At 37.1% G+C, this 25,406-nt stretch overlaps 1 protein-coding gene across 2 annotated transcripts in view; it reads left to right on the forward strand.

The window, feature by feature from the left end:
• The first annotated feature begins 1,634 nt into the window (after positions 1–1,634).
• Positions 1,635–25,406, forward strand: part of LOC107598995 (double C2-like domain-containing protein beta) — a 41,566-nt gene continuing 17,794 nt past the window's right edge. The window contains exons 1-6 of one of the 2 annotated variants that reach the window (XM_016290479.1): positions 1,635–1,767; positions 2,389–2,530; positions 3,814–4,243; positions 4,925–5,004; positions 6,258–6,332; positions 20,618–20,727. In XM_016290479.1, coding sequence (XP_016145965.1) covers positions 3,832–4,243; positions 4,925–5,004; positions 6,258–6,332; positions 20,618–20,727 — 677 coding nt within the window. In that variant the 5' untranslated portion in view covers positions 1,635–1,767; positions 2,389–2,530; positions 3,814–3,831. The remainder of the gene's footprint in view (positions 1,768–2,388; positions 2,531–3,813; positions 4,244–4,924; positions 5,005–6,257; positions 6,333–20,617; positions 20,728–25,406) is intronic. The other variant, XM_016290478.1, reaches the window with a different exon arrangement.

Below are 25,406 nucleotides of genomic sequence, written 5' to 3' on the forward strand. Positions count from 1 at the left end.
GGGGTGAGCAAAGCTCATTAGCATGTAAAGAGATATGCACCAAAATGAGTTGCTGTGAACAGAGCTGTTTTTGACAAGGTAAAAAGGGTGTTGTTTTACATGACCACTGAGACCATTTCAAGAATACCCTGAAGAATAATACCAACTTGTGGAAAATGGGCATCCGATTTCCCCTTTGAAGCACAGCCACCACAAAATCAGACTTACTTTAAAATCATTCTGTAGTTAAATACATATTTAAAATCATAACAAGAAATAGTTTAATAGCTATGATACTGTTTTTGAAATCAAATCTTTGTATAGCTATGACAGGAAACACTGGAATCTAACAATGCCATAGAAAAAAATAGTCAATCTTGAAAAAATAAACCATATACATAAACCCTGTCGGATAAGCATGCATGTTATAAACTTCTGAAACATTGGTGTTTCATATTTTAGAGCAGTCACTGCAATTTATGAAAGAACTCAATTAAATCTGTATGTGGGAGTGTGTGTGAAATGAACGTGAACTATTCCTTTAAATCAGGGGTGCCCAAACTTGGTCCTGGAGGGCCGGTGTCCTGAAGAGTTTAGCTCCAACCCCAATTAAATAACACCTGACCCAGCTAATCAAGCTTTTACTAGGCATACTAGAAACTTGAAGGCAGGTGTGTTGAGGCAAGTTGGAGCTAAACTCTGCAGGACACCGGCCCCTCAGGACCGAGTTTGGACACCCCGGCTTTAAATAGTATGTCTATACAGAAAGTGATTCTAAAAAAATTCACAATCACTGGGGTCAAATTCTGTGACAACTAGCCCCGATGTTCTGTACATACTGTAACTTCTCTGCAGTTCTTTCTCGACTATTCTTAGGGCTGTGCGATATTGAAGAAAAATGCGATATGCGATAACTCATTAAATAATGCGATATGCGATACGATAATGCTTAAAGTGCCACATGCTCAAATGAAACAGTTTTACTCAGCTGTTGCTGAGTCAGTTCTTTGAACTTCTATAACTATATTGTGTCATATATATATGGTTATTTGTATGTATGTACCAAGAGTTCCTGTAAAACCACAACAAATTCCTTGTGTTTGCGCACACTTAAGTGGTGAATAAAGCTCATTCTGATTCTGATTCTAATAAGAAAGCACCCCTATAACACAACATCTGAAAGTGAATGGTATGTGTTTTACTCGAGCATTACATAAAAATGTCATTTTAACATTAGTGTAATCATTTTAACATGAGTTTAGGAACTGAATAATAAAAAGGAAAAATAAAACATTGCTTAGTATTTCCTCTTTGAACTCAATATGCACTGATTCTTATTTAAGCTACAAAAGTTATTTAGGTAAGAGCAGTGAGTGATTTTATCTTTGTCTTTTGTTCATGGCCCCAAATATTGCAAGCTGTAGCGATATGTATATATGTGCATTTGCGATATTTCGATAATTTCGATATATTGCACAACCCTAGTTTCTCATATGTCCTTCTTTTCTCTCTCTTTTCAGCGTTCTCTCCCTCATTGTTAAATCTCAGCAGTATATGGTGAGTGACAGATCAGTGAGCGCGGTGCGCAGAGAATTGAAAGAAAACGTCAGAGCGAGAAGCGAGTGAGAGAGAGAGAGAGAGAGAGAGGGAGGGAGACTGTGAGAGAGGGACAGAGAACGAGGGAGGATATATTGATACAAAACGACTGTGGTTTCTCTTCAGTGTGTGTGAGAGAGACCATGAGTGAAGACAAGATGGAGTGCTGGAACAGATGAAGACTATCATTGGGTGAGTGTGTGTATGTTTCTGTATGATTGCCTTTGTATTTTTGTCCACTTGATAATGCATGTTTGTGTACCAGCTTGACCACCTGTTAATGTGTGTGTGTGAGTGGGTCTGTGTCCACATGCATGCATGTTGCCTGCAGGTATATTTCCTCATGAGTGAACACATTTCTGTGTATGTTTATAAGTCAGGTTTAATGGTTGTGTACCAGTAGCTGTGTTTATTTGCACTTCTGCTTAACTCTGCATGTGATGTGTCTCTGTTTATGCTGGCCAACATGTGTATGTTATTCAGCCTGACAGCCTTTGTGTGCATGTGACAGTGTTTTTGCATCATAGCAGCCTTACTGTGTGTACGAACGTGTTGAAATGACGGTCTTGCCACATATCTGCAAATATTATTGTTGACTGTGATGTTATTGTAAAGTAAAATGCTTTTTTTATTATTATTTTTTAGTCAGATAATCCAAGAGGCAAAGTAAAATTGTGCAGCATGTTGTGTGTTTGATATTTTAGACTTTAGTGTGGCATTTCCAGCAAGCACGTAAATCAAAAAGGAAAAAAACTTTGTTTTGACTCATAACAGTGCCGTTTTATCTCGCTTATTCTATTTTTGGCTCATTAGATGGTGTAGTTCACGAGACAAGAATCTTACGAACTAAAGGGAAAGATGTGAAAAAAGGCTGAAAGAGAATGTGCGAGACAGAGATAGAATGCACAGAAGAGGACGCATATGAAACAGGCACTATATCTCTGTCCTTAGGGAGGTAGTGTAATCAAAACAGCTGCATTACTGGTAATGAAAGATATTATCAGCAGAAAGTCTGTCACACATCTTTATCTGTCTGGATCAGGGGCCGTGGGGCATTCTTCTGTTTCACTTGTTACATCAAACATTTTGTTTTAGTTTAATGAAATTGGCTCCACAAAATTGGTTGAAATTGTAAGATGATGTCTTTCCACACCTGCACTTTTTTGTGGAACATAAAATAAGACATTTAGCAGACTGTTCAAGCTGCTTTTTCCACAGTAAAAGTATATGGAAATGACCTATTGTGGACTCATTAAAAAAAAAATTATTCTAAGGAAAGAGGGATTTTACCATTTTTGGGTCATTCGATTTTTTTTTTTTTTTTACTTAATTTATTAAAAGGAAGAGGGAACTGAAATGTTTTTCAGTCACTTTCAATTTGAACCATGTTTATTTGTTTATGTATGTATGTTTGTTTGTTTAATTTTCCTTAACCCAATTTTCTTTATGCCTTATGCATAAAAGCTTATGGAATTATTTTGAAAACAAGAAACATTATATACTAATAGGTTAAGAAATATAAACATGAAACAAAATAAAATACAATTTGAAAATTCCAAATAAACTTAATTCAAGAAAATTAACCTGAAAACAAATCCATTATGTTACACAATTTTGCTTCTAAAGTATGTTTTAAGGATCTTGTTTTAGGGATGTTTTAATTGGAAAACTGGACCTAGAGTAGAAAACTAGAACTAGAATATGATTTTTTATTGCAGTTTATGAGATGGGAAGGATGTACAGGATGTACAATGTTATCTTGTTTTTATTTCAATACAGTATATATAGTATTTATATTTTATTTGTATAAAGCTGTTTTTTTTTCTTTAAGTTAAAAAAAATTAGTGCTGGGCAACGATTAATCGCGATTAATCGCATCCAAAAATAAAAGTTTTTGTGAACATAATATATGTGTGTGTACTGTGTATATTTATTATGTATATATAAAGACACATACAGTATATACAGTATTTAGAAAATATTTACATTATTACATATTTTATATATAAATATATTTAATATATAAACAATATATTTTTCTTAAATATACTGTATACATGCGTGTGTGTGTGTGTGTGTGTGTTTATATATACATAATAAATATACACTGTACACACACATATACTATTTGCACAAAAACTTTTATTTTGGATGCAATTAATCGCGATTATTCGTTTCCCAGCACTAAAAAAAATATTTTAAAGTGTTTTAAAAAGTTCTTTCTCTCTCCCACCACAGTTCTTTCCAGTGGTCCCGATGAGCGTTTCCAAACCACCTCCGCCACATTCCCATTTCCCCCCCAGCAACCCGTCCTCCCATCTCTCCCTGCCTCCATCCTCCGCATCCTCCCCCTCTCCCTCCGCTCCTCCCTCCGCCGTGGGTCCCCCCAGCCCCGCTGTGCCTCCTCCTCCCTCCCCGGTCAAGATCTCCATGCAGGAGCACTTTGCCATCAATGTGTGCCCCGGCCCCATCCTCCCCATCCCACAGATCTCCGACTTCTTCCCTCGTTTCCATGACTTCCCCATCACCCCCCTTCCACCCCGGGAAAAACAAGTTCTAAAGGACAAAGACAAGGACGGAGACGGAGACGGGAACGGAGAGAAAGACCGCAAGAGGGAGAGAGAGCAAGAGGAGAACGGAGAGTTTGCCGACTCGGATGACGATGACAGTGAGTTTGTCTCGTGGCTAGTGACTGTTTCACATTTGGTTCCCCTTGGGTGGGTTTACACATGTGTTTACGCTCTAAGTAATCATTTTGCCGATGCATATTTCACAAATCTACAGGCATCCTTCTAGAACGGCCTGGGGTTAAGTGCTTTTCTCAAGGACACAATAGTAATAGTACTTGAAGGAGTCCTTGTGGGCTTCGAACCTACTACCTTTGTCATTGCCAGTCCAAATCTTTAACCACATCAGCCCAATCTCACATACTGTAAAATCATGCTTCTCTATTACATAACTCCTCACATTCATGAATCCAAGGATATTTTCTGTTCTGGATTCCCTGTGTTTGATTGACTGATTTTATTCACCAGTAAGCAGCCAATGAGGCATGAGCACTTCCCATCGGCCTGGACCTGAGTCTCATACTGTTCGGTATCGATTGCTTTGTGTGGTGTTTGCTGGATTGGTGTGAGTGTGTGTGATAACAGGTATGCGATCGGAGTGTTAAATACTTCATTAGTCTCTGTAATGGTGCATACAAACTACAAGCCCTCTGCATGTGCACAGCCCTGATTAGGTCATTACAGGCAAGACTGATTCCCAGCTAAGTCGTTTGGGTTGTTATCGGTTGCTATTTTTACTAATGTGCGTGCAACACATTAAGTTATTCCTTTGTTTCTTTTAGCCTACCTGGGAACTCTGGAGTTCAGCCTGCTATTTGACCAAGAAAATAACTGCTTGCATTGCACAATCCACAAGGCCAAGGTAAGTTTATACTCACACAAACACTACTGGGTGTTTCTACAACTATAGGCATTATATTACTATATTGTAGTAATAAACTCCTTTAAAACTAACAATTTCTGACAGTTAACATTTTTGTTTTTACATTTTTCCCCCTAAACTAATGAACATTTCCACCACATCTGAAATTATGTATTGTGTTTAATAATAATCGGTGGTGGAAATGTGAAACATTTTAAAAAATAAAACAACAGACTGCAGTCTTGCTAAGAGTAGTTTAGTAGGTAGCATTTTATGCATCCCAGATGAAATGAAGTTATATTTATACACTTTTTGCAGCATTTGACAAAACTAGAGCTTGATTGGAAATTGCATTATTTTTATTAAATTTTTCTTCACAATGTCGTTTTGAAAAAAAAGAGTTAAAAGTGAATTGTTTTTTTAAATTAATTAGAAACTGAATTAGAATCATAATTGAATGGGGAAAATATATATGTATAGATTATAATACAGCAGTTGTAGAATGTAATAACAAATGTTTTTTTCCATGGGTTTTCATATTCTAATATTAAAAGTCTAGGTCTGGGACAAAAGTAGAACAATAAAATTTATACATAAAATAAAAAATTTAAAAAGTTTCCAAGACCGTGTAAATGTGATCTTCATATTACAAAAATAAACGTTTAAGTCAAGCACTGGAATATAAAAGTGTCTGAAGTAGAAGAAATACCCTTTTACAAAATGTTCTATTACTTTCGGTCTATTAGCTTTGACAGTGTACTTCTAAAATTTGAAATATATTCACAAATTGTACAAATCTTTTTCAATATGGTAATTATTTCATATGCTATAAATATATGGGTCTTTTCTAATATTGATGACTCATCCTGTACTCATTTACAAAATATTGTTCAATAAAATGCCCTCTATAAATTTCCCTACCCATAAGCCACTAAAACTGACTAGCGAAAGCAAGTAGCATCATATATTTAAACACATAATTTACTAAACATAACATTTACTTGCATGTAATTTGCCAAATAAAAATAGGGTTCAACATTTTATTTCATGGTTTATCTTGAGCAAGCAATAAACAAACCTTTTTTTTTTTTTACTGTTTTGCATTATTAAACAGTCCAATTAAACAACCATGTGCCCTAAAGTGTGCATATCACTGTAAGGATATGATCTAGCAACCTCTCACCCCAGACATGAGTGTGCATCTTATGTGACATTAAGTCTTTATGCTTTTGTGTGTTTGTTTGTGCCCACAGGGACTAAAGGCCATGGACTCCAATGGACTGGCGGATCCATATGTGAAACTCCACCTCCTGCCTGGAGCAAGCAAGGTCACTGCAACCTTCTCACACGCACACAGCATGGTTCAACTCTCGCTGCACCATCAGCACAAGTTGTGATTCCCCGTCAAGCACACACACACACGTCAACACGTGCGTTGCACAAAACACACAGGCGTGATATGAGCATGAATCACTGGCAGGGCCGCCCATGAGCGCTGAAGCTGTTCGTGTGGAGAACATGCAGTGGAAACGGGTGGATTAAGAGAGCGCTTCAGCACTGAATTATTCTCTCTTTCATTTCCTTTCATTTGATCTCTTTCGCATGTAACGAATGCACGGCACTCCAATCTGTTCAAAGCAGGACAGGCTGAGACAGGAGTGTCCTGTCTTCTCTCCAGTGGTTTTTACTCTTCTCCGCTGTCCCGCACTCTCATCCGAATCTCTGCCGCTATCTCTCTGTCTATCGCCACATGACCCACTTTGACCTTGGAATACCAACACAGCGTTGAGTGCAGGATGGGAGGGAGGGATGGAAAAAAGAGAGAGACAGATGAGGGGGGACAGCAGCAGGTGGTTGTCATGGAAACAGCACAGATTGTTACACGACTCACGTCAACGGAGGAGCGTATATGTACGAGAGGGAAAGAGAAAGCGAGGAGCGTCACATCTTGCGTACGCTCTCATGCGCCAGCCTGGTAAATATCGACCGCCAGGGTTATACAGACACCTCCGGGCTTTTAAAAGGTGTGCGAACCGGAGGTGATGGACGTGTATGCATACGCCCACCTTCAGACGTAGACGTACACATACTCTCACGCACGTACGTGGGCGTGCTGGCATTAAAAGAGCCCATTTATAACACTCTCTCTCTCCTTTTGTCCTTTTACACGCTTCATGGTTTCATATGCATCCATATGCGATCTATTAAAGGAATAGTTCACCTAAAAATAAACATTTAGTCTTTTACTCGACCTCGTATGAAATTTCTTATTCTTTTATGGAAAAGAGCTTTTTTGTTTGCACAATGGAAGTGAATGGTGACCATGACTGCTAAGAAAGATTTTCAGTAGTCACATTTTATATTTCAATCTATTCCTAACAGAGAGCATTGTACGGCCTGTGATATGCTGTACAAGTCATATGGGCTACTTTTATGATTTTTTAAAAGGCCTTGACCCAGTGTAAACTATAAAGTAAATGGTTTTCAGTAATTCAGATAGAAAAAAATTAATGAAATATAAATATTAGATGAAAAACTTTTTTTTAGGTAGTTGTCAACAAGGCAATATTTCAAATGTATGACATTTAAGAGGGCTTGTCCCAGTGTTGTTAACTAAAACTGTGTATTAAAATTTTAAAGTGTATTAAGTGTTAAAAAATAAAATAAAAATAAAATCTAAATATAATATTAAAATATACTGTTTTGATTAATTTAAAATTTGAATCTATTTATTTCAGTTAGTTGTCACAATAATTTTCTAATTTGAGTTTTTTACATTTAAAGGTAAAGTACTAAAATAAAATAAAAAAAATCAATAAAGCTGTTTAGAAATGTTTTAAAAATTACTTAATCAAAAATGAAAACTGAAAATATAAAAGTAAAAGCTTCAAAATTGGTAAAATATTATAAATATTGCCTAGACAACATACCATCCATACAATGAAAGTGAATAGTGATCAAACTGCCATGGAATATTTTCAGTAGTCACATGTTAAATTTTAATCTGTTTCTTGCTTAAAGCACTGTATGAAGGATTGAAATATATAGCACACAAGACGTTTATGATATTTAAGAGTTTAACCCAGTGTTGTTAACTAAAGATAAAATGTTTTCAGTAATTAAAAAAAAATGCAAATAAAATGTAAATATTAGATGAAAAACTGAAAAGAAAATGAAAATTAGAAATGTTGCATTTACAATTGAAATTCGTTTAAAAATACAAACATTTATAAAACTAAAATTAAATTAGAGCTATGTAAAAATACAAAAAACAGATACAGTGGTGGCCAAAATTATTAGAACACTAGTATTTTCACCAGCCAGTCAGTTATTTCTATCTTTTGCTGCTAGTGTGTCAGTAGGAAAAATCAGTTTACATTTCCAAACATTAATATTGCCATTAATTGTAATAATCCAGTGAGATTTTTGTCTGACAAGTAAAAATACAAAAAACAGATACAGTGGTGGCCAAAATTATTAGAACACTAGTATTTTCACCAGCCAGTCAGTTATTTCTATCTTTTGCTGCTAGTGTGTCAGTAGGAAAAATCAGTTTACATTTCCAAACATTAATATTGCCATTAATTGTAATAATCCAGTGAGATTTTTGTCTGACAGCAGCCAGTGCTCCACAAAGAGATCTGATCTCATCATCATCCAGTCTGTCTGGAATGACATGAAGAAACAGAACAAACTGAGACAGACTAAATCCAGAAGAACTGTGGCAATGTCTCCAGGATGCTTTAAGAGACCTAAAACTTTTAACAGTACTGTAGCTTTGCAGGTAGGTTTCTTAAAGCATTTTGGAGATGTTGCCACAGTTCTTCTGGATTTAGTCTGTGTCACTTTGTTCTGTTTCTTGGCCACCACTATATAAAATGACAAAAGCACATTATAAAATTACTAAGACTAAGACTACAAAAATGACACCTGGAAATATAAAAATAAAACCATTTCAAAATATTAATAAATGCTACAATAGCTAGTCCCCATCCACTTTCATTGAACGTTCATCAGAACTACTTATTTTATGTTCCACAGATGAAAGAAAGTCACACAGCTTTGGGACGATGTGGTGATGAGTTATTTTTGCTTGAACCATCCCTTTAACAAACTACTTCCCGTGCAGGAACTCCATCAGCATCCCATAAAAAGTGCAGGAAGCAGAAGGGGGGAAAACGAGAGGGAGGGAGAGATTGTAGAGCTTGTGAGTGGCCCTTCTTGGTCGAGTGTGTGTGTGTGTGTCATCATCACACAGCATGGAGAATGAGATATCTGAGTCACACACACTCTCCCAAGCTGCTGCTCTGGGAATCTCACTGCCCTGGGCCAGATGGAGGGAGGAAAGGGAGAGAGAGAAAAGGGGGAAGAGAGAAGTGGAAGATGAGGATAAAATATTTAGAAGAAAATGCGATAGCACCGATTTGGCAGGAGGAGAGAGAGACAGGTGAAACCATATGCTGTTGCAGGCAAAGATGCAATATGAGTGAGGAACTTGGAGAGAAAAATAGCTTGAAAGCTAGTAGGAGTAAGTAGGAGCATTTTTTGATGAATGCTTGAAGGGCAAACTCAGATTGTAAGTTTGCTTTTATGGTTTACAGTCTTTACTGTCTAAAGTACCATGTTTTTAGTGTACTCAACATCACTGAAGCTTAAAGTCAACAAGAAAATAAAGTAACTTAATGCACTTCTCTAGTTTTATTGTGAATAATTCACCAGTACACATTATTCCAAAGAAGAAAGTTTTTTTTTTTTTCACATTTGAAAGAAATGTATACTTTTAGCAAGGATGCATACAATTGATCAAAAGAAAGTAAAGATATTTAGAATGTTACAAGATATTTCAAAATAAATCTTTTGAACTTTCTATTTTTTTAAAGAATCCTGAAAATTGTCATGGTTTGCACACAAATACTAAACACCACAAGCGTTTTGAGTATGAAACGATTCTTGAGCATCAAATCTTATTAGAATGATTTCTTAAGGATCATGTGACACTCAAAAACACTGGAGTAATGATGCTGAAAATTCAGCTTTGCATCACAGTAATAAATTACATTTTAAAATATATTAAAATAGAAAACAGTTCTTTTAAATTGTAATAATATTTCACAATATTACTGTTTTTACTGTATTTCTGATCAAATAAATGCATCTTTTGTGAGCAAAAGAGACTTCATTCCAAAACATTAAAAATCTTATCCTCCCAAATGTTTAAACTGCAGTGTAGATGTATATATGTATTATTTTTATATATTCCCAGGAATACATTTGTACTACCATTGTACATTTTCCAAAAAAAATGGTAGTACCAAGGTACATTTTTGTATGTGATGCTATCAGATAATCATCATGGTACTATCATTGTAAATGGCCAAGAAATATAATGTTTGTTACTTTTTATTGAATTGTAAATGCCATGGTAAATGAATACTGTATGTTAAACACTCAGTATGATCTTATTATCTGACGCCATCACTGTACTATGGTACTGCCACGGTAAAGTCAATTAAATGAATAGTGGTTTGAATGATTCATCTCAAGTCCCAGTAGCTATTTTCTCAGTTGGTGCTGTTTTAATGGATTGTTACATGTATTTTTTGCTAATGTCTGTTGGAATTAAAGTGTGTTTATTCATTTGCCGAGCATCCTCAGGGGGCGAGAGAGAGGATAGCCAAGCTTGGCTGGTTCCAGCTTCAAATGCAGCAGTGCAGATAGTAGAACAGAGCGAGAGAGAGAGAGATGAAATGAAATATGCAGAGAAGCAACATGTTCTTCAGGCAATGAATGACGTGGACTCGCTCTGTCAGGAGAGCGAGCGCGAGAGAGGCTGCGGTTTGGGAGATTGTGTTTGGGTCTTCACAGCCAGAGCGTTTCTTTGATTTAACACTAATTTGTTAAACGAGCTGTTGCAGGGTAATTGCCCAGTTTGGGGAGTTTAGCGTGCATGTCAGGGTATTTGAAGTGCGAGAGTCTGGGGTGGGAGCAGAATTTTAGGGAAGAAATGGTGTGATGGTGAGCTGTGTGTTTGTGTGTGTCTGGGTGGTTAGATTTGGCCTACATTGAGGAGAGCAAACGTCCCCACAAGCAGCAGCACCATTTTTCAAGGGGTACCAGCGGTGGTTCTGGCTCACTCTGTGCCCTAGGCAGGGCATGACATGACTACGGGGGAAAAAAACACTTTTCAACTTGCTCTGTAGTGTTTTGTGTGAGATGAGTTCAGTGTTACAGTTTTTGTGCTGCGTGAAAGGGGACCCGGGTTCAAGTCCCAACCTAATATGATGTTGTTGTTGTTGTTGTTGTTTGAATATACCAAGCAAAATTTTAACTGAACTTGACAGCCAGCCATCAGCATACTTTTTTCTTTGGCAGGAAAAGAGCAATTTTGACATTTTATTCTACAGGGGGAAAAGTCATGCATGTTTGGAGCAATATGGGTGTGCATGAATGATGACAGAATTTTTGACTCTGTTGAACTGGCCAGATTGAGATGGAACACCTTTTTTACTTACAGTAACAATACAAATGAATGAATAACATACATTTTTGGAAGTTTCTTTTAAAATTGTCTTCATGGGTATGATGCTTTTGCCCACAAGGATAGTAAAACATGAAATCACCTTTGTGGAGAAAGCTAAAAACAAATTACTAAATAATAAGCAAGTATATAATATAAATACAATAAAGTACTAAAAGATAATGTGGTAGTAATAATAATAATAATAATAATAATAATAATATATTAAAATTAGAAAGATGTATTACTCCAAGGCACTCATAGTAACAATAAAATTGACTGATAATTAAAATAGTTAAAAATGTAGATCTACGCGTGTGTCAGTAGGAAAAATCAGTTTACATTTCCAAACATTAATATTGCCATTAATTGTAATAATCCAGTGAGATTTTTGTCTGACAGCAGCCAGTGCTCCACAAAGAGATCTGATCTCATCATCATCCAGTCTGTCTGGAATGACATGAAGAAACAGAACAAACTGAGACAGACTAAATCCAGAAGAACTGTGGCAATGTCTCCAGGATGCTTTAAGAGACCTAAAACTTTTAACAGTACTGTAGCTTTGCAGGTAGGTTTCTTAAAGCATTTTGGAGATGTTGCCACAGTTCTTCTGGATTTAGTCTGTGTCACTTTGTTCTGTTTCTTGGCCACCACTATATAAAATGACAAAAGCACATTATAAAATTACTAAGACTAAGACTACAAAAATGACACCTGGAAATATAAAAATAAAACCATTTCAAAATATTAATAAATGCTACAATAGCTAGTCCCCATCCACTTTCATTGAACGTTCATCAGAACTACTTATTTTATGTTCCACAGATGAAAGAAAGTCACACAGCTTTGGGACGATGTGGTGATGAGTTATTTTTGCTTGAACCATCCCTTTAACAAACTACTTCCCGTGCAGGAACTCCATCAGCATCCCATAAAAAGTGCAGGAAGCAGAAGGGGGGAAAACGAGAGGGAGGGAGAGATTGTAGAGCTTGTGAGTGGCCCTTCTTGGTCGAGTGTGTGTGTGTGTGTCATCATCACACAGCATGGAGAATGAGATATCTGAGTCACACACACTCTCCCAAGCTGCTGCTCTGGGAATCTCACTGCCCTGGGCCAGATGGAGGGAGGAAAGGGAGAGAGAGAAAAGGGGGAAGAGAGAAGTGGAAGATGAGGATAAAATATTTAGAAGAAAATGCGATAGCACCGATTTGGCAGGAGGAGAGAGAGACAGGTGAAACCATATGCTGTTGCAGGCAAAGATGCAATATGAGTGAGGAACTTGGAGAGAAAAATAGCTTGAAAGCTAGTAGGAGTAAGTAGGAGCATTTTTTGATGAATGCTTGAAGGGCAAACTCAGATTGTAAGTTTGCTTTTATGGTTTACAGTCTTTACTGTCTAAAGTACCATGTTTTTAGTGTACTCAACATCACTGAAGCTTAAAGTCAACAAGAAAATAAAGTAACTTAATGCACTTCTCTAGTTTTATTGTGAATAATTCACCAGTACACATTATTCCAAAGAAGAAAGTTTTTTTTTTTTTCACATTTGAAAGAAATGTATACTTTTAGCAAGGATGCATACAATTGATCAAAAGAAAGTAAAGATATTTAGAATGTTACAAGATATTTCAAAATAAATCTTTTGAACTTTCTATTTTTTTAAAGAATCCTGAAAATTGTCATGGTTTGCACACAAATACTAAACACCACAAGCGTTTTGAGTATGAAACGATTCTTGAGCATCAAATCTTATTAGAATGATTTCTTAAGGATCATGTGACACTCAAAAACACTGGAGTAATGATGCTGAAAATTCAGCTTTGCATCACAGTAATAAATTACATTTTAAAATATATTAAAATAGAAAACAGTTCTTTTAAATTGTAATAATATTTCACAATATTACTGTTTTTACTGTATTTCTGATCAAATAAATGCATCTTTTGTGAGCAAAAGAGACTTCATTCCAAAACATTAAAAATCTTATCCTCCCAAATGTTTAAACTGCAGTGTAGATGTATATATGTATTATTTTTATATATTCCCAGGAATACATTTGTACTACCATTGTACATTTTCCAAAAAAAATGGTAGTACCAAGGTACATTTTTGTATGTGATGCTATCAGATAATCATCATGGTACTATCATTGTAAATGGCCAAGAAATATAATGTTTGTTACTTTTTATTGAATTGTAAATGCCATGGTAAATGAATACTGTATGTTAAACACTCAGTATGATCTTATTATCTGACGCCATCACTGTACTATGGTACTGCCACGGTAAAGTCAATTAAATGAATAGTGGTTTGAATGATTCATCTCAAGTCCCAGTAGCTATTTTCTCAGTTGGTGCTGTTTTAATGGATTGTTACATGTATTTTTTGCTAATGTCTGTTGGAATTAAAGTGTGTTTATTCATTTGCCGAGCATCCTCAGGGGGCGAGAGAGAGGATAGCCAAGCTTGGCTGGTTCCAGCTTCAAATGCAGCAGTGCAGATAGTAGAACAGAGCGAGAGAGAGAGAGATGAAATGAAATATGCAGAGAAGCAACATGTTCTTCAGGCAATGAATGACGTGGACTCGCTCTGTCAGGAGAGCGAGCGCGAGAGAGGCTGCGGTTTGGGAGATTGTGTTTGGGTCTTCACAGCCAGAGCGTTTCTTTGATTTAACACTAATTTGTTAAACGAGCTGTTGCAGGGTAATTGCCCAGTTTGGGGAGTTTAGCGTGCATGTCAGGGTATTTGAAGTGCGAGAGTCTGGGGTGGGAGCAGAATTTTAGGGAAGAAATGGTGTGATGGTGAGCTGTGTGTTTGTGTGTGTCTGGGTGGTTAGATTTGGCCTACATTGAGGAGAGCAAACGTCCCCACAAGCAGCAGCACCATTTTTCAAGGGGTACCAGCGGTGGTTCTGGCTCACTCTGTGCCCTAGGCAGGGCATGACATGACTACGGGGGAAAAAAACACTTTTCAACTTGCTCTGTAGTGTTTTGTGTGAGATGAGTTCAGTGTTACAGTTTTTGTGCAGCGTGAAAGGGGACCCGGGTTCAAGTCCCGACCTAATATGTTGTTGTTGCTGTTTTTTCAGTATACAAAAGCTACATTTTAACTGAACTTGACAGCCAGTGATCGTCATGCATTTTCGTTATAAAGAAAAGAACAGTTTTGACATTTTATTCTACAGGGGAAAGCCATGCATGTTTGAAGCAATATGGCGGTGCATAAATGAAGACAGAATTGGTCAGTTGAATTGGCCAGATTTAGACATACACTGTATTTATCTAAAATAACTGCACACCTTAATTTGCTCAAGATACATTTTGGAAGTTGCTTTTAAAATTGTCTTCATGGGCATGGTGCTTCTGCCCACAAGGATAGTAAAACATGAAATCACCTTTGTGGAGAAAGCTAAAAACAAATTACTAAATAATAAGCAAGTATATAATATAAATACAATAAAGTACTAAAAGATAATGTGGTAGTAATAATAATAATAATAATAATAATAATAATATATTAAAATTAGAAAGATGTATTACTCCAAGGCACTCATAGTAACAATAAAATTGACTGATAATTAAAATAGTTAAAAATGTAGATCTACGCGTTTCAGCATCAAAGCCTTCTTCAGGATACACATCAATTGTTCAAACAAGTGTTCTTAAACAATTCATAAGCAATCAAAGACAGCTGGTAATCAATGGGAGTGGCTAGAGCTTTCCTTGTCACTTGATTTGTATCCTGAAGAAGGCTTTGAAGCCGAAACACGTAGATCTACCTTTTTTACTATTTTAATTATTTAGCCCAGTCAATTAAAGGCTTTTTATTGTTATAGAAATGCCTTAGAGTAATTCATCTTTCTAGTTGATATTGACCTCTAAATATCCAAAGAGCACCGTTGATTATGTGTGAAGACCAGTGCAGCATTCTTAGGCCCTGTTGTTTTGTCAGTATATTAAAAATATCTTTAAATTATCTATCTATCTATCTGTCTATCTGTCTGTCTATCGATCTATCTATCTATCTATCTATCTATCTGTTTGTCCGTTTGTCTGTCAGTCTGTTGTTCTATATATCCATCATTCTGTCATTCTATCTATAGATCGTTCTTTTCATCTGTCTGTCTATCTGTCCTTTTATCTGTCAAACAGATAGATAGACAGACGGATGGACATACAGAGAGTCTATCTCTCCATCTGTCAGTCTGTTTGTCTGTCTGTCTGTCTGTCATCTATCTGGCCTTCTATCTGTCCGTCCGTCCGTCCCTCCGTCTATCTCTCAATTTGTCTGTAAATCTATCTTTCTGTCTGACTTTCTGTCTGTCCGTCCGTCCAACCCAACCATTGCTCTTCAAAAACATAAAGTATTATTTTCAAAAGGTTATAGTTTGGGTTAGTCTTATAATTAGTTTAAACACAAAACAATACTGGTACTGTTTACTCATTTAGTCCTCATTTAGATAAGTAAACAAGTGTATGTATGTGAGTATTGGGAGTGAGCAGATTTTAGGTTAAGAAACAAAAGGGGTAATGATGATTGTATGTGTGTGAGAGAGAGGAGATGAGCTGGGGAAAGCCTCTCGTCCTCTCTCTCTCCTCTGCAAAGTAGGTGAGCAGATGTCTGCCTTTCACCTGAGGGAGAAGAGATAAATGATGTTTCCTCTCCTGTCCTCCCTGACTGACTCTCTCTCTTCATCTCTCCCACTGTCATCTCTACCCAGATGCATCATGCCCATTCAAACTAGGAGCATGTGTCCCCTCAGATTTTTGATCCAAGTAGATCTGAAATCCAGTTTCTCAAAAATTATTTGTTGTAATTTATTGCAGGTAAAATAGGTTCTGAAACACTGGCACTTTTACTTATCTACATTTGGAGAGTCCAGCTGAGTTGCAGCTGAGTCTTACATTTAGATAAAAAGTTTTTTTTTTCTCCATTTTATCTCACCTTGGCCACAAAGTGAGCAAGGACTGCAAAAGTGCATGATACAACTACCTCAAACTATTTATATAGTTTGTTTATACTTTTATCTCTTCTTCTCTCCTTATGTCCTAAGTTTCTCTTCGTCCTTTTCATATTTAAATATAATTTCAGACTTTTTTTTGGTTAAACACATGGAACAAAATGAATAGTTCAGCCATGAAACTCTACTTGCATTCTATTCAATGTTCCCAGCCAATCGGATTCACATACACATTAACGTTTACCTATATAACCAGGACGTATTTAAGAGATGCTATGTCTGCATGTGGGCATGTCCTCATCTTAGTCTACCACCTCCCCAACACCACCTGTCTGGATCTGCTACTGGGGATCTTCCTCTCTCTAGCAGCTGCAGCATGTTTCCTTTTAATTTTATGATCCGAGCATTGTGGAAAGCAAATCCTCTTTCACACAGAGATTCTGGAAAATAACGGATAATGTGTCCTGTGATTTGTCCTGGGATCGTTTGATTTTGGTTCACACACACTGACAGTGAATCTGTGCATGCATTCACACACATCCCATCAAGATCCCATAAAGACACATGACATCACGATGTGACATGCAATGTGACATGTAGGTTCCACTAAGTTGGCGAACAATCTCAGCTTCAGCAATCTCTGCTTGATTCCAGTTTGCACATATTTTTTCTTAGTGAACATTGATCTGCCTTCAAAACACCCAGTAAAAGAGTTGCACAATAACATGCATCATAACTACGATACACCCTTGGTTGTGCCTTTTGCTCACACAGGGCTTATTCCAGAACTGATCTTGGCAGTGTTTTTAGGTCCTCATCCCGGCATCGTGCTTGAGTTCACACAGAAGGCACTCTAGCAATTCTATGGCAATTTTCCTTTCTCAACACTCTGTGTGACAGAGGCTCAAGTCTGCTTGCTCTGCAGCAGCAGCGTAGCTATCTAGCCTGCCGAGACCAAACCTATGCACATTCTATTTACACTAATAAAGATTTTACAATTTATCCCGGGAGTTGTCATGACTGAAATTAAATTTTACTACACCTGTCAGTGATGGGTGCACTGAGAACATTTAGCAGCTGTAAATATTTTTTACCCAGTATGACAGTTGTTTTTTTTTGCATTATTTAAGACAAGGGGAAAAAAAGTGTTAGTGTTGTCAAAAGTATATTACCTAATATATCTGCACATAGACGGATCCGTGCTGATAGACGCGGCTTTCACACGCTCCTATGGTGAAAAGCGTGAAGCAATGATCATTGACGACAATCACAGACGTATCTGTTGAGCGCATGAACACTATAGCCAATCAGCGGTGTTTAAGAATCCGCTCAACAGCGCTCAAATGTTAGCGGGAAATGGACATTTTAAAAATTGCGGTACCGAAGTCAGTAGTTTTGACAATGCTAGTCAACATTAAAGACAAAAATGCGGTGCAATATCACAGTCAATCAGAACATATATGGGGCCAGATTTACTAACAACTTGCGACAGTGAAAATTGTCTTTTGTCGTTAAAATAGTATTGTCAGGATTTACTAAAAATGCGCAGTGAAAAGTTAGCACTGAAAAGGCGTGGGCACAGTTATTTTTGCGCGTGACCTTATTGAATATGCATTTGTAGGAGTTTCCCTTTCAGAAAAAATTGATGGGAGGAGAGTATTAAAATGAATCACGCAACACAATTTACTAACGTTTAATTTTACTACACCTGTCAGTGATGGGTGCACTGAGAACATTTAGCAGCTGTAAATATTTTTTACCCAGTATGACAGTTGGTTTTTTTTGCATTATTTAAGACAAGGGGAAAAAAAGTGTTAGTGTTGTCAAAAGTATATTACCTAATATATCTGCACATAGACGGATCCGTGCTGATAGACGCGGCTTTCACACGCTCCTATGGTGAAAAGCGTGAAGCAATGATCATTGACGACAATCACAGACGTATCTGTTGAGCGCATGAACACTATAGCCAATCAGCGGTGTTTAAGAATCCGCTCAACAGCGCTCAAATGTTAGCGGGAAATGGACATTTTAAAAATTGCGGTACCGAAGTCAGTAGTTTTGACAATGCTAGTCAACATTAAAGACAAAAATGCGGTGCAATATCACAGTCAATCAGAACATATATGGGGCCAGATTTACTAACAACTTGCGACAGTGAAAATTGTCTTTTGTCGTTAAAATAGTATTGTCAGGATTTACTAAAAATGCGCAGTGAAAAGTTAGCACTGAAAAGGCGTGGGCACAGTTATTTTTGCGCGTGACCTTATTGAATATGCATTTGTAGGAGTTTCCCTTTCAGAAAAAATTGATGGGAGGAGAGTATTAAAATGAATCACGCAACACAATTTACTAACGTTTGCGCTTGTCAAATTACTGTTATTTGCACCATTATTTAACGTCCAAAAAAAGCATGTCTTAAACTATTTTGTGTCTGTGTCGTAAGTAGATCACCCACCCCTGATGAGTATCGGCTCTGCTTATTTGTGACTATGCTAATGTGTGCTGTGCTTGCTATATTGCATTGGTCGATATGTAAATGAGATGTTGCGTCTGTGTTCTTTAATTTGCGCATTGTCAGTAAACGCCCATCAGCGCTGTTTTGGAATTGTGCTCTCGAGCTAATTTGCCCTGTTTAGTAAATCTGGCCCTTGATATTTAAGCTGCAGTTATGTGCAAATCAGTATTTATACATATTTCTGCGATGTTCATTCAAGATCACCATAGAATTTCTTGTGCAACCTGGGATTAAGTGCTTTGTTCAAGGGCACAGTGGTGATGACTCATGGGTTGCGCTTTGTAGGAATTGAAGCAGCCTTCCAGTTCCTAGCCCAGAGCCTTAACCACTACGTCAACACCCACTGCACAAAGTGCAAACAACTGTAGCACATCTGAGCAGCATCTGATTCTAACACATTCTTTAAATTCAGAAACTATTTACAGCAGTGGTAATTTCTGCACAGATGGAGCTTGGGGGGTGTTAATTATTTCCCCAAATGCTCTTAGGTGGTGAAACGAAAAAGAATGTTTATTTTGGGGATAACTGAGCTTCTAGTTTAGTGGTGAGTTTAGAGCTCAGTTTCTTCATTTAGGATGTACTGGGGTGATGCGGTGTAGTGGTTAAGGCTCAGGCTGTTGACCGCAGGGTTGCTTGACCATCACCATTATGCCCTTGAGCGAGGCGCTTAAGCTCCAGGGGGGACTGTCCCAGTAATAAGCTCATGGTGCTGTTCTATGATGACATTGCGTGAAAGTCGTGGAAACATTACACTGGGTATATGGTGATAAATTAAGTTCCATTTTAATAGAATAATGTTTCAGAAAGTGTTTCAAACTCACCTGCACTGAAGAAAAGTCATTGTTTTCATCAGTCTTGCGTTCCAGTAGAAATGTCTAAGCATCATTCAGATCAGATAAATGATTGTTTTCAGAGAATGCATGTTGAATTAAGTTTATTTTTCTTATATTTTTCTTGATTTAAGGTTAAATATTTAAAATTGGGTAAGAAAATAAGTCTTCGTTTCCTGCACAATTTTGTGTATAATACGACTTTGCTTCCCAATCTCAAGTAAATGCATCTGTAGATGTTTAAATATTTGTATTTTATCTTATTATATATATATGTAATAATTATATATGCATATATATATAGTAAACCTACTGCCTAAACCAGTATATATAGATCATAAAATTAATAATACAAATTCACTAGCTACCCCACAATAAATCTTACTTCAAGTGTTACTTTCAGAGTAACACCTGAAGTAACAAAATGATATCAAATACAGCTCAGTCTTAGATAGATTTAGCAAGAAAACGCAGAAAATATTGCTCAGGTGAGAGGGATCTTTAGAGAGCATTTTCAGAGAGTGAAGAAAGATAGGAAAGGTTTTGTGGAAGCCCTTATATGGAGATGGTTTGGGCATGTCTTATGCTAATGACTAACTGAAGCATGCGCTCCCTCATTTACAATAATCTGGGTTCATCAACATTAGACTGACGGTAAGAACAAATTTATGTGCGTGCACAGCTGTTGCAAAGCCAGCAAAAATTGTGCACGAGCAGCTTTGTCTTTACCCAGTGTATTTATAAATTAAATTTGTTATCAGTCTCAATACACTCTTCCTCTCTTTTTCAGGCAAATAAATTGCGCACCAAGACTTTAAAGAACACGCTGAATCCAGTGTGGAATGAAACACTCATCTATCACGGCATCACGGCTGCTGACATGACCACGAAAACCCTCAGGTACTGTACTACCTCTGTTTCCCATGATCCTCACCAGCTTCAAGTATTTTTGGCTCTACTTGCACTTCCAATTCACCTTTGAACATATGGTTCTCTGTAAAATCCCATGAGTGTCTCCGTCCAACTTATTAATGGCAATGATATCATGTGTGAACTACATGTGTGAATTTCATTACTTTGAGGTCAAGAAAACTCTGCAGAAGCATAGTGTCACTCGGAGCACATTGTGTGTATGCGTGTGTGTCTTCGACAGCATGTAGTGGATGTCTCTGTGGTGCAACACCCACACTTGGGTCTAACCTTCTGTGTAGAGGTACGCTACAATTTGAGCAATAAAACTCAGAGGACAGAACGAGATAGGGGCAATTTCTCTAGAAATGTAATAGAAACCCTTGTGATCCACAGCCAGGAAACAAACCTAGCAGGAGCTCTCGTGGGATGAGAGAGAGGCAGAGATAAAGAGAGAGCGAAGCCGCTTGCTTTACTTGTTCCACTTTTTGGTTGAGACTGTGAAAAATTTGAGTTTTATGCTGAAAGGTTTTTTAACTCAACCCCGATTTACCTCAGTGCTTCAATCCAGCGATTTTTGCTTCTGCAGTATGCTGAGATATTTGTAGAAATTGTGAATTTTTTTAACAGAAACTTCTTGTAGATTAAAAAAAAACAATTAGGTGCATACATTGTGCCAAAAGTGGCACGTGCCGATCTGTTTCTTGTGGTGAACATGGATTCTTGCCACTTTGGAATCCCAAAGGATGAGTTTGATTCAATGATTCTTTCTGCTCTGTTACGCTCTGTGACCATCATCCCGAAGAGCAGGTTGTCGGAGCCCAGGGCATAGATGGAGTGTCACCACGGGCAGCGTCAGCACCTTGTCACGGTGACTGTGTCTGGGCTGTGACAGCTGGCCGATCTCAAATCCGGCTGCAGTTGTTCAGTGAAGGGTGAGGCGAGAGGAATTCATATGTTATGCAAGATTTTGGAGGTGTTATGCAGAGCAAATAGTAGTTCCATATTTACTATATTTCCTCCCATATGGCCCTTTGTCAATATACTGCTTTTCTATCGTCAGCTTGTCTTTTGTCATGTGAATGTCATTTCCCACATGAGAACAATGAGTGCTGCTGGCAGGCTATTGGCAGGGAACATTTTCTGAAGAATGACTGCGTTATCAATAGTGTTATTGTGCCATTATAGTAAAGCATCCTATGCTATTACTGGAGTCGCCATCGTAGTAAGCGTACAGTATGTGTGTTCATTGTTTATTAGTAGGCAGTGTGAGTTGAGTAGTCTTTTAGGAGCCTAGCTGACAAATTTTTGCCAGATTTTAAAAACACCCTGACTCTTTGCCCTAACCAGACATGACACTTTACAGGGTCATTTTTCTACCCTCACTAGAGTGAAAATGTATGATGCAGCGATTACCGCCAATCAGAAGTTTGATGTTTAATATACAGTTGTGGAGAGGGATTTTTGACAACTTTTTAACATTTCCGACAATTAGGGGTGGAGTAATTAGATTTATCCAAGTAAGCAAAAAAAATTAGATATATTTTCTGATTCTGTTTATCCTTTTATCCATCCATTCATCAGTCTATCCATCATTCTAGCTATTCATCATTCTATCATTCTAGCTGTCTATCAATCCATCCATCCATCATTTTATCGGTCAGTCTAGCCATCATTCTAGCTATCTGTCCATCTGTCCATCCATCCATCCATCATTCTATCAGTCAATCTATCCATCATTCTGTCATTCTAGCTATCTATCCATCCATCGTTCTATCAATCCATCCATTCATCATTCTATCGGTCAATCTATCCATCCATCCATCATTCTATCGGTCAATCTATCCATCCATCCATCATTCTATCGGTCAATCTATCCATCATTCTACCATTCTAGCTATCTATCCATCCATCGTTCTATCAATCCATCCATCCATTCATTCATCATTCTATCGGTCAATCTATCCATCATTCTAGCTATCTGTCCATCTGTCCTTCCATTATACTATCAGTCAATCTATTCATCATTCTGTCATTCTAACTATCCATCCATCATTCTAGCTATCTGTCTGTCTGTCCATCCATCCATCCATTATTCTATCAGTCAGTCTAACCATCATTCTGTCATTCTAGTTATCCATACATCCATACATCCATCCGTCCATCTGTCCATCCATCATTCTATTGGTCAATCTATCCATCCTTCTATCATTCTAGCTATCCAACCATTCATCCATCCATCCATCCATCATTCTATTGGTCAATCTGTCCAGCCATCCATTCATCCATCATTCTATTGGTCAATCTATCCATCATTCTTGCTATCCGTCCATCCCTCCACCGTTCGATTGGTCAATCTATCCATCATTCTGTCGGTCCATCCATCGTCCTATTGGTCAATCTTTCCATCTTTCTATCATTCTAGCTATCCATCCATCCATGCATCTATTCATCCATCCATCCATTAATTGTTCTATCATTGTTTGGAGCAGTTTTAGATTGTAATATGTGTTAAATGAAGTAGAGTGTACTGCATTCTTAATGGTAGCTGAAATCATTCATTGAATTATCATATGATTACTTAATAAACATGTGAAAAACTCAAAATATCGAGCAGTCAAATTCTGCAGAAACCTGTGGAGCTTTTTTTGTGAAATACTGCGTGGGCCTGCCTATGACTCATCTGACTCACAGTTCAGTACCGAATAAACACTGAATAGTACCTGTCTTTCGGATGTCCTGCATGCTGGTGACTTCCATATGCATGCAAACTCTCAACATAATCACTGTGACTGACATTAACAAGGAAAGCTCAACCCCACGAGTAATAAATAACAGCTTCAGGAAGAACGGTCCCCAGGACAGGTTACAGGAAGTAGAGAGCCCCTGTTATCCACCTCCACACGAGTGTGTGTGCATATGTTTATGGTAGGATGTGTACATACCTGCCTGGAAGGAATGACTAACCGAGCCCTAGACGGAAGTGAGAAGCCAACAAGATCACGATGTCAGTGTCGTCTGCTTGCGTACAGCCTCTCGCGCTCTCGCTCTTTGACACCCACATTAACACTTCAGCTCTTTCTCTCCTCAATTTTGGTATTTGTCTCCTCATCCTGGTTTTTCTGCTTCATACAGTATATTCTTTACTCAGTTTTCTTTTTCTGTTACATCTCTGTCGCTGACGTAAAAACCATCTGTCTTTTCTTACATTGGGCACTTTGCTTAAATTACTCTTTTCTCATTCTGGTTGCTGTTGTTGTTTTGTTCCCTTAATTTCCCTCTTTCTCAGAGTCAATACTAGAGATTGCTCGATAAAAGGTTTTGCAGGTTCCAATAATGATGTCAGTGTCGTCTGCTTGCGTACAGCCTCTCGCGCTCTCGCTCTTTGACACCCACATTAACACTTCAGCTCTTTCTCTCCTCAATTTTGGTATTTGTCTCCTCATCCTGGTTTTTCTGCTTCATACAGTATATTCTTTACTCAGTTTTCTTATTCTGTTACATCTCTGTCGCTGACGTAAAAACCATCTGTCTTTTCTTACATTGGGCACTTTGCTTAAATTACTCTTTTCTCATTCTGGTTGCTGTTGTTGTTTTGTTCCCTTAATTTCCCTCTTTCTCAGAGTCAATACTAGAGATTGCTCGATAAAAGGTTTTGCAGGTTCCAATAACTAAGTTGGGGGGAAAGCAAATTAGCCCATAGTTTTTAAAATTGATATATTGATGAAAAAATAATATAGCATATTTATAGTAGCATATTTCAATTTGTATTCATTTATAATATATTAAAATATAAATATTATTATAAAAAAACTGAAATTTAGCTTGCCGTTTGTTACTTTACCTTTATGCAATTGAGCAACCAGTCAGTAATTATGCTGATTAAGTCTCTCATCATATTTCATAATGTCATCCATAGAGGATTAAGGACACAAACACTGTGAAAGAGGTTCATTTCAAGTCAGACATGAATGAAATTTATGATGCGGCTCAGTGAGTCAGATGTTAATTCAGTAAGCATTCTGGCAGATTCAGTGAATGATTCGTTTGAATGATTCAAAAAATTACTTTGCAGTTGTAGTCTTTTGACTCATTAAAGTTGACTCATTTATTAAAAGAACTGGCTCAAAAGTGTCAATACAGTAGTCAAATGTAATGAATCAAATAGACTCTTACATGAATCAGACTTCAGTGGCTGCACTGTTTATTTGTTTTTACATGTGCATCCAGCAAGAAAAGACAAGAGATTTGTTATTTTCATGAACCATTACTTTTAAATCATTATCATTCATTTAGATTGTAAATCATCAACTCACATACAGTATCATTTATTTTGTCATGATGCTTTAAATTTAGTAGCTCTGCCACCAAATAGTGATGCATGAAATGCTTCAAAATTAATAGTGTGACACTTTTTATACAGTAATCTAGATTTTCAGATTGGCTCAGTTTAATTTCAGAAGTCATTTTAACCTGAATTAATTTTGTCACTGATATTTGTGATTTTAGTAATAATCAGGATTGCATAAAGGTCCTGTTGAACAGGATAATGTAAACTGTGCAAAAAACTAACATAAGTGTAAATTTTTCCCAGTATCTGATGAATAAATGAATCAAATAGACTAAATAAAATTAGATAAAATAGATATTTTATAATTATAATAATTAGA

Source organism: Sinocyclocheilus grahami, unplaced genomic scaffold (assembly GCF_001515645.1).
Source record: "Sinocyclocheilus grahami isolate Dianchi unplaced genomic scaffold, SAMN03320097.WGS_v1.1 scaffold259.1, whole genome shotgun sequence".
NCBI classification, from domain to species: Eukaryota; Metazoa; Chordata; class Actinopteri; order Cypriniformes; family Cyprinidae; genus Sinocyclocheilus; species Sinocyclocheilus grahami.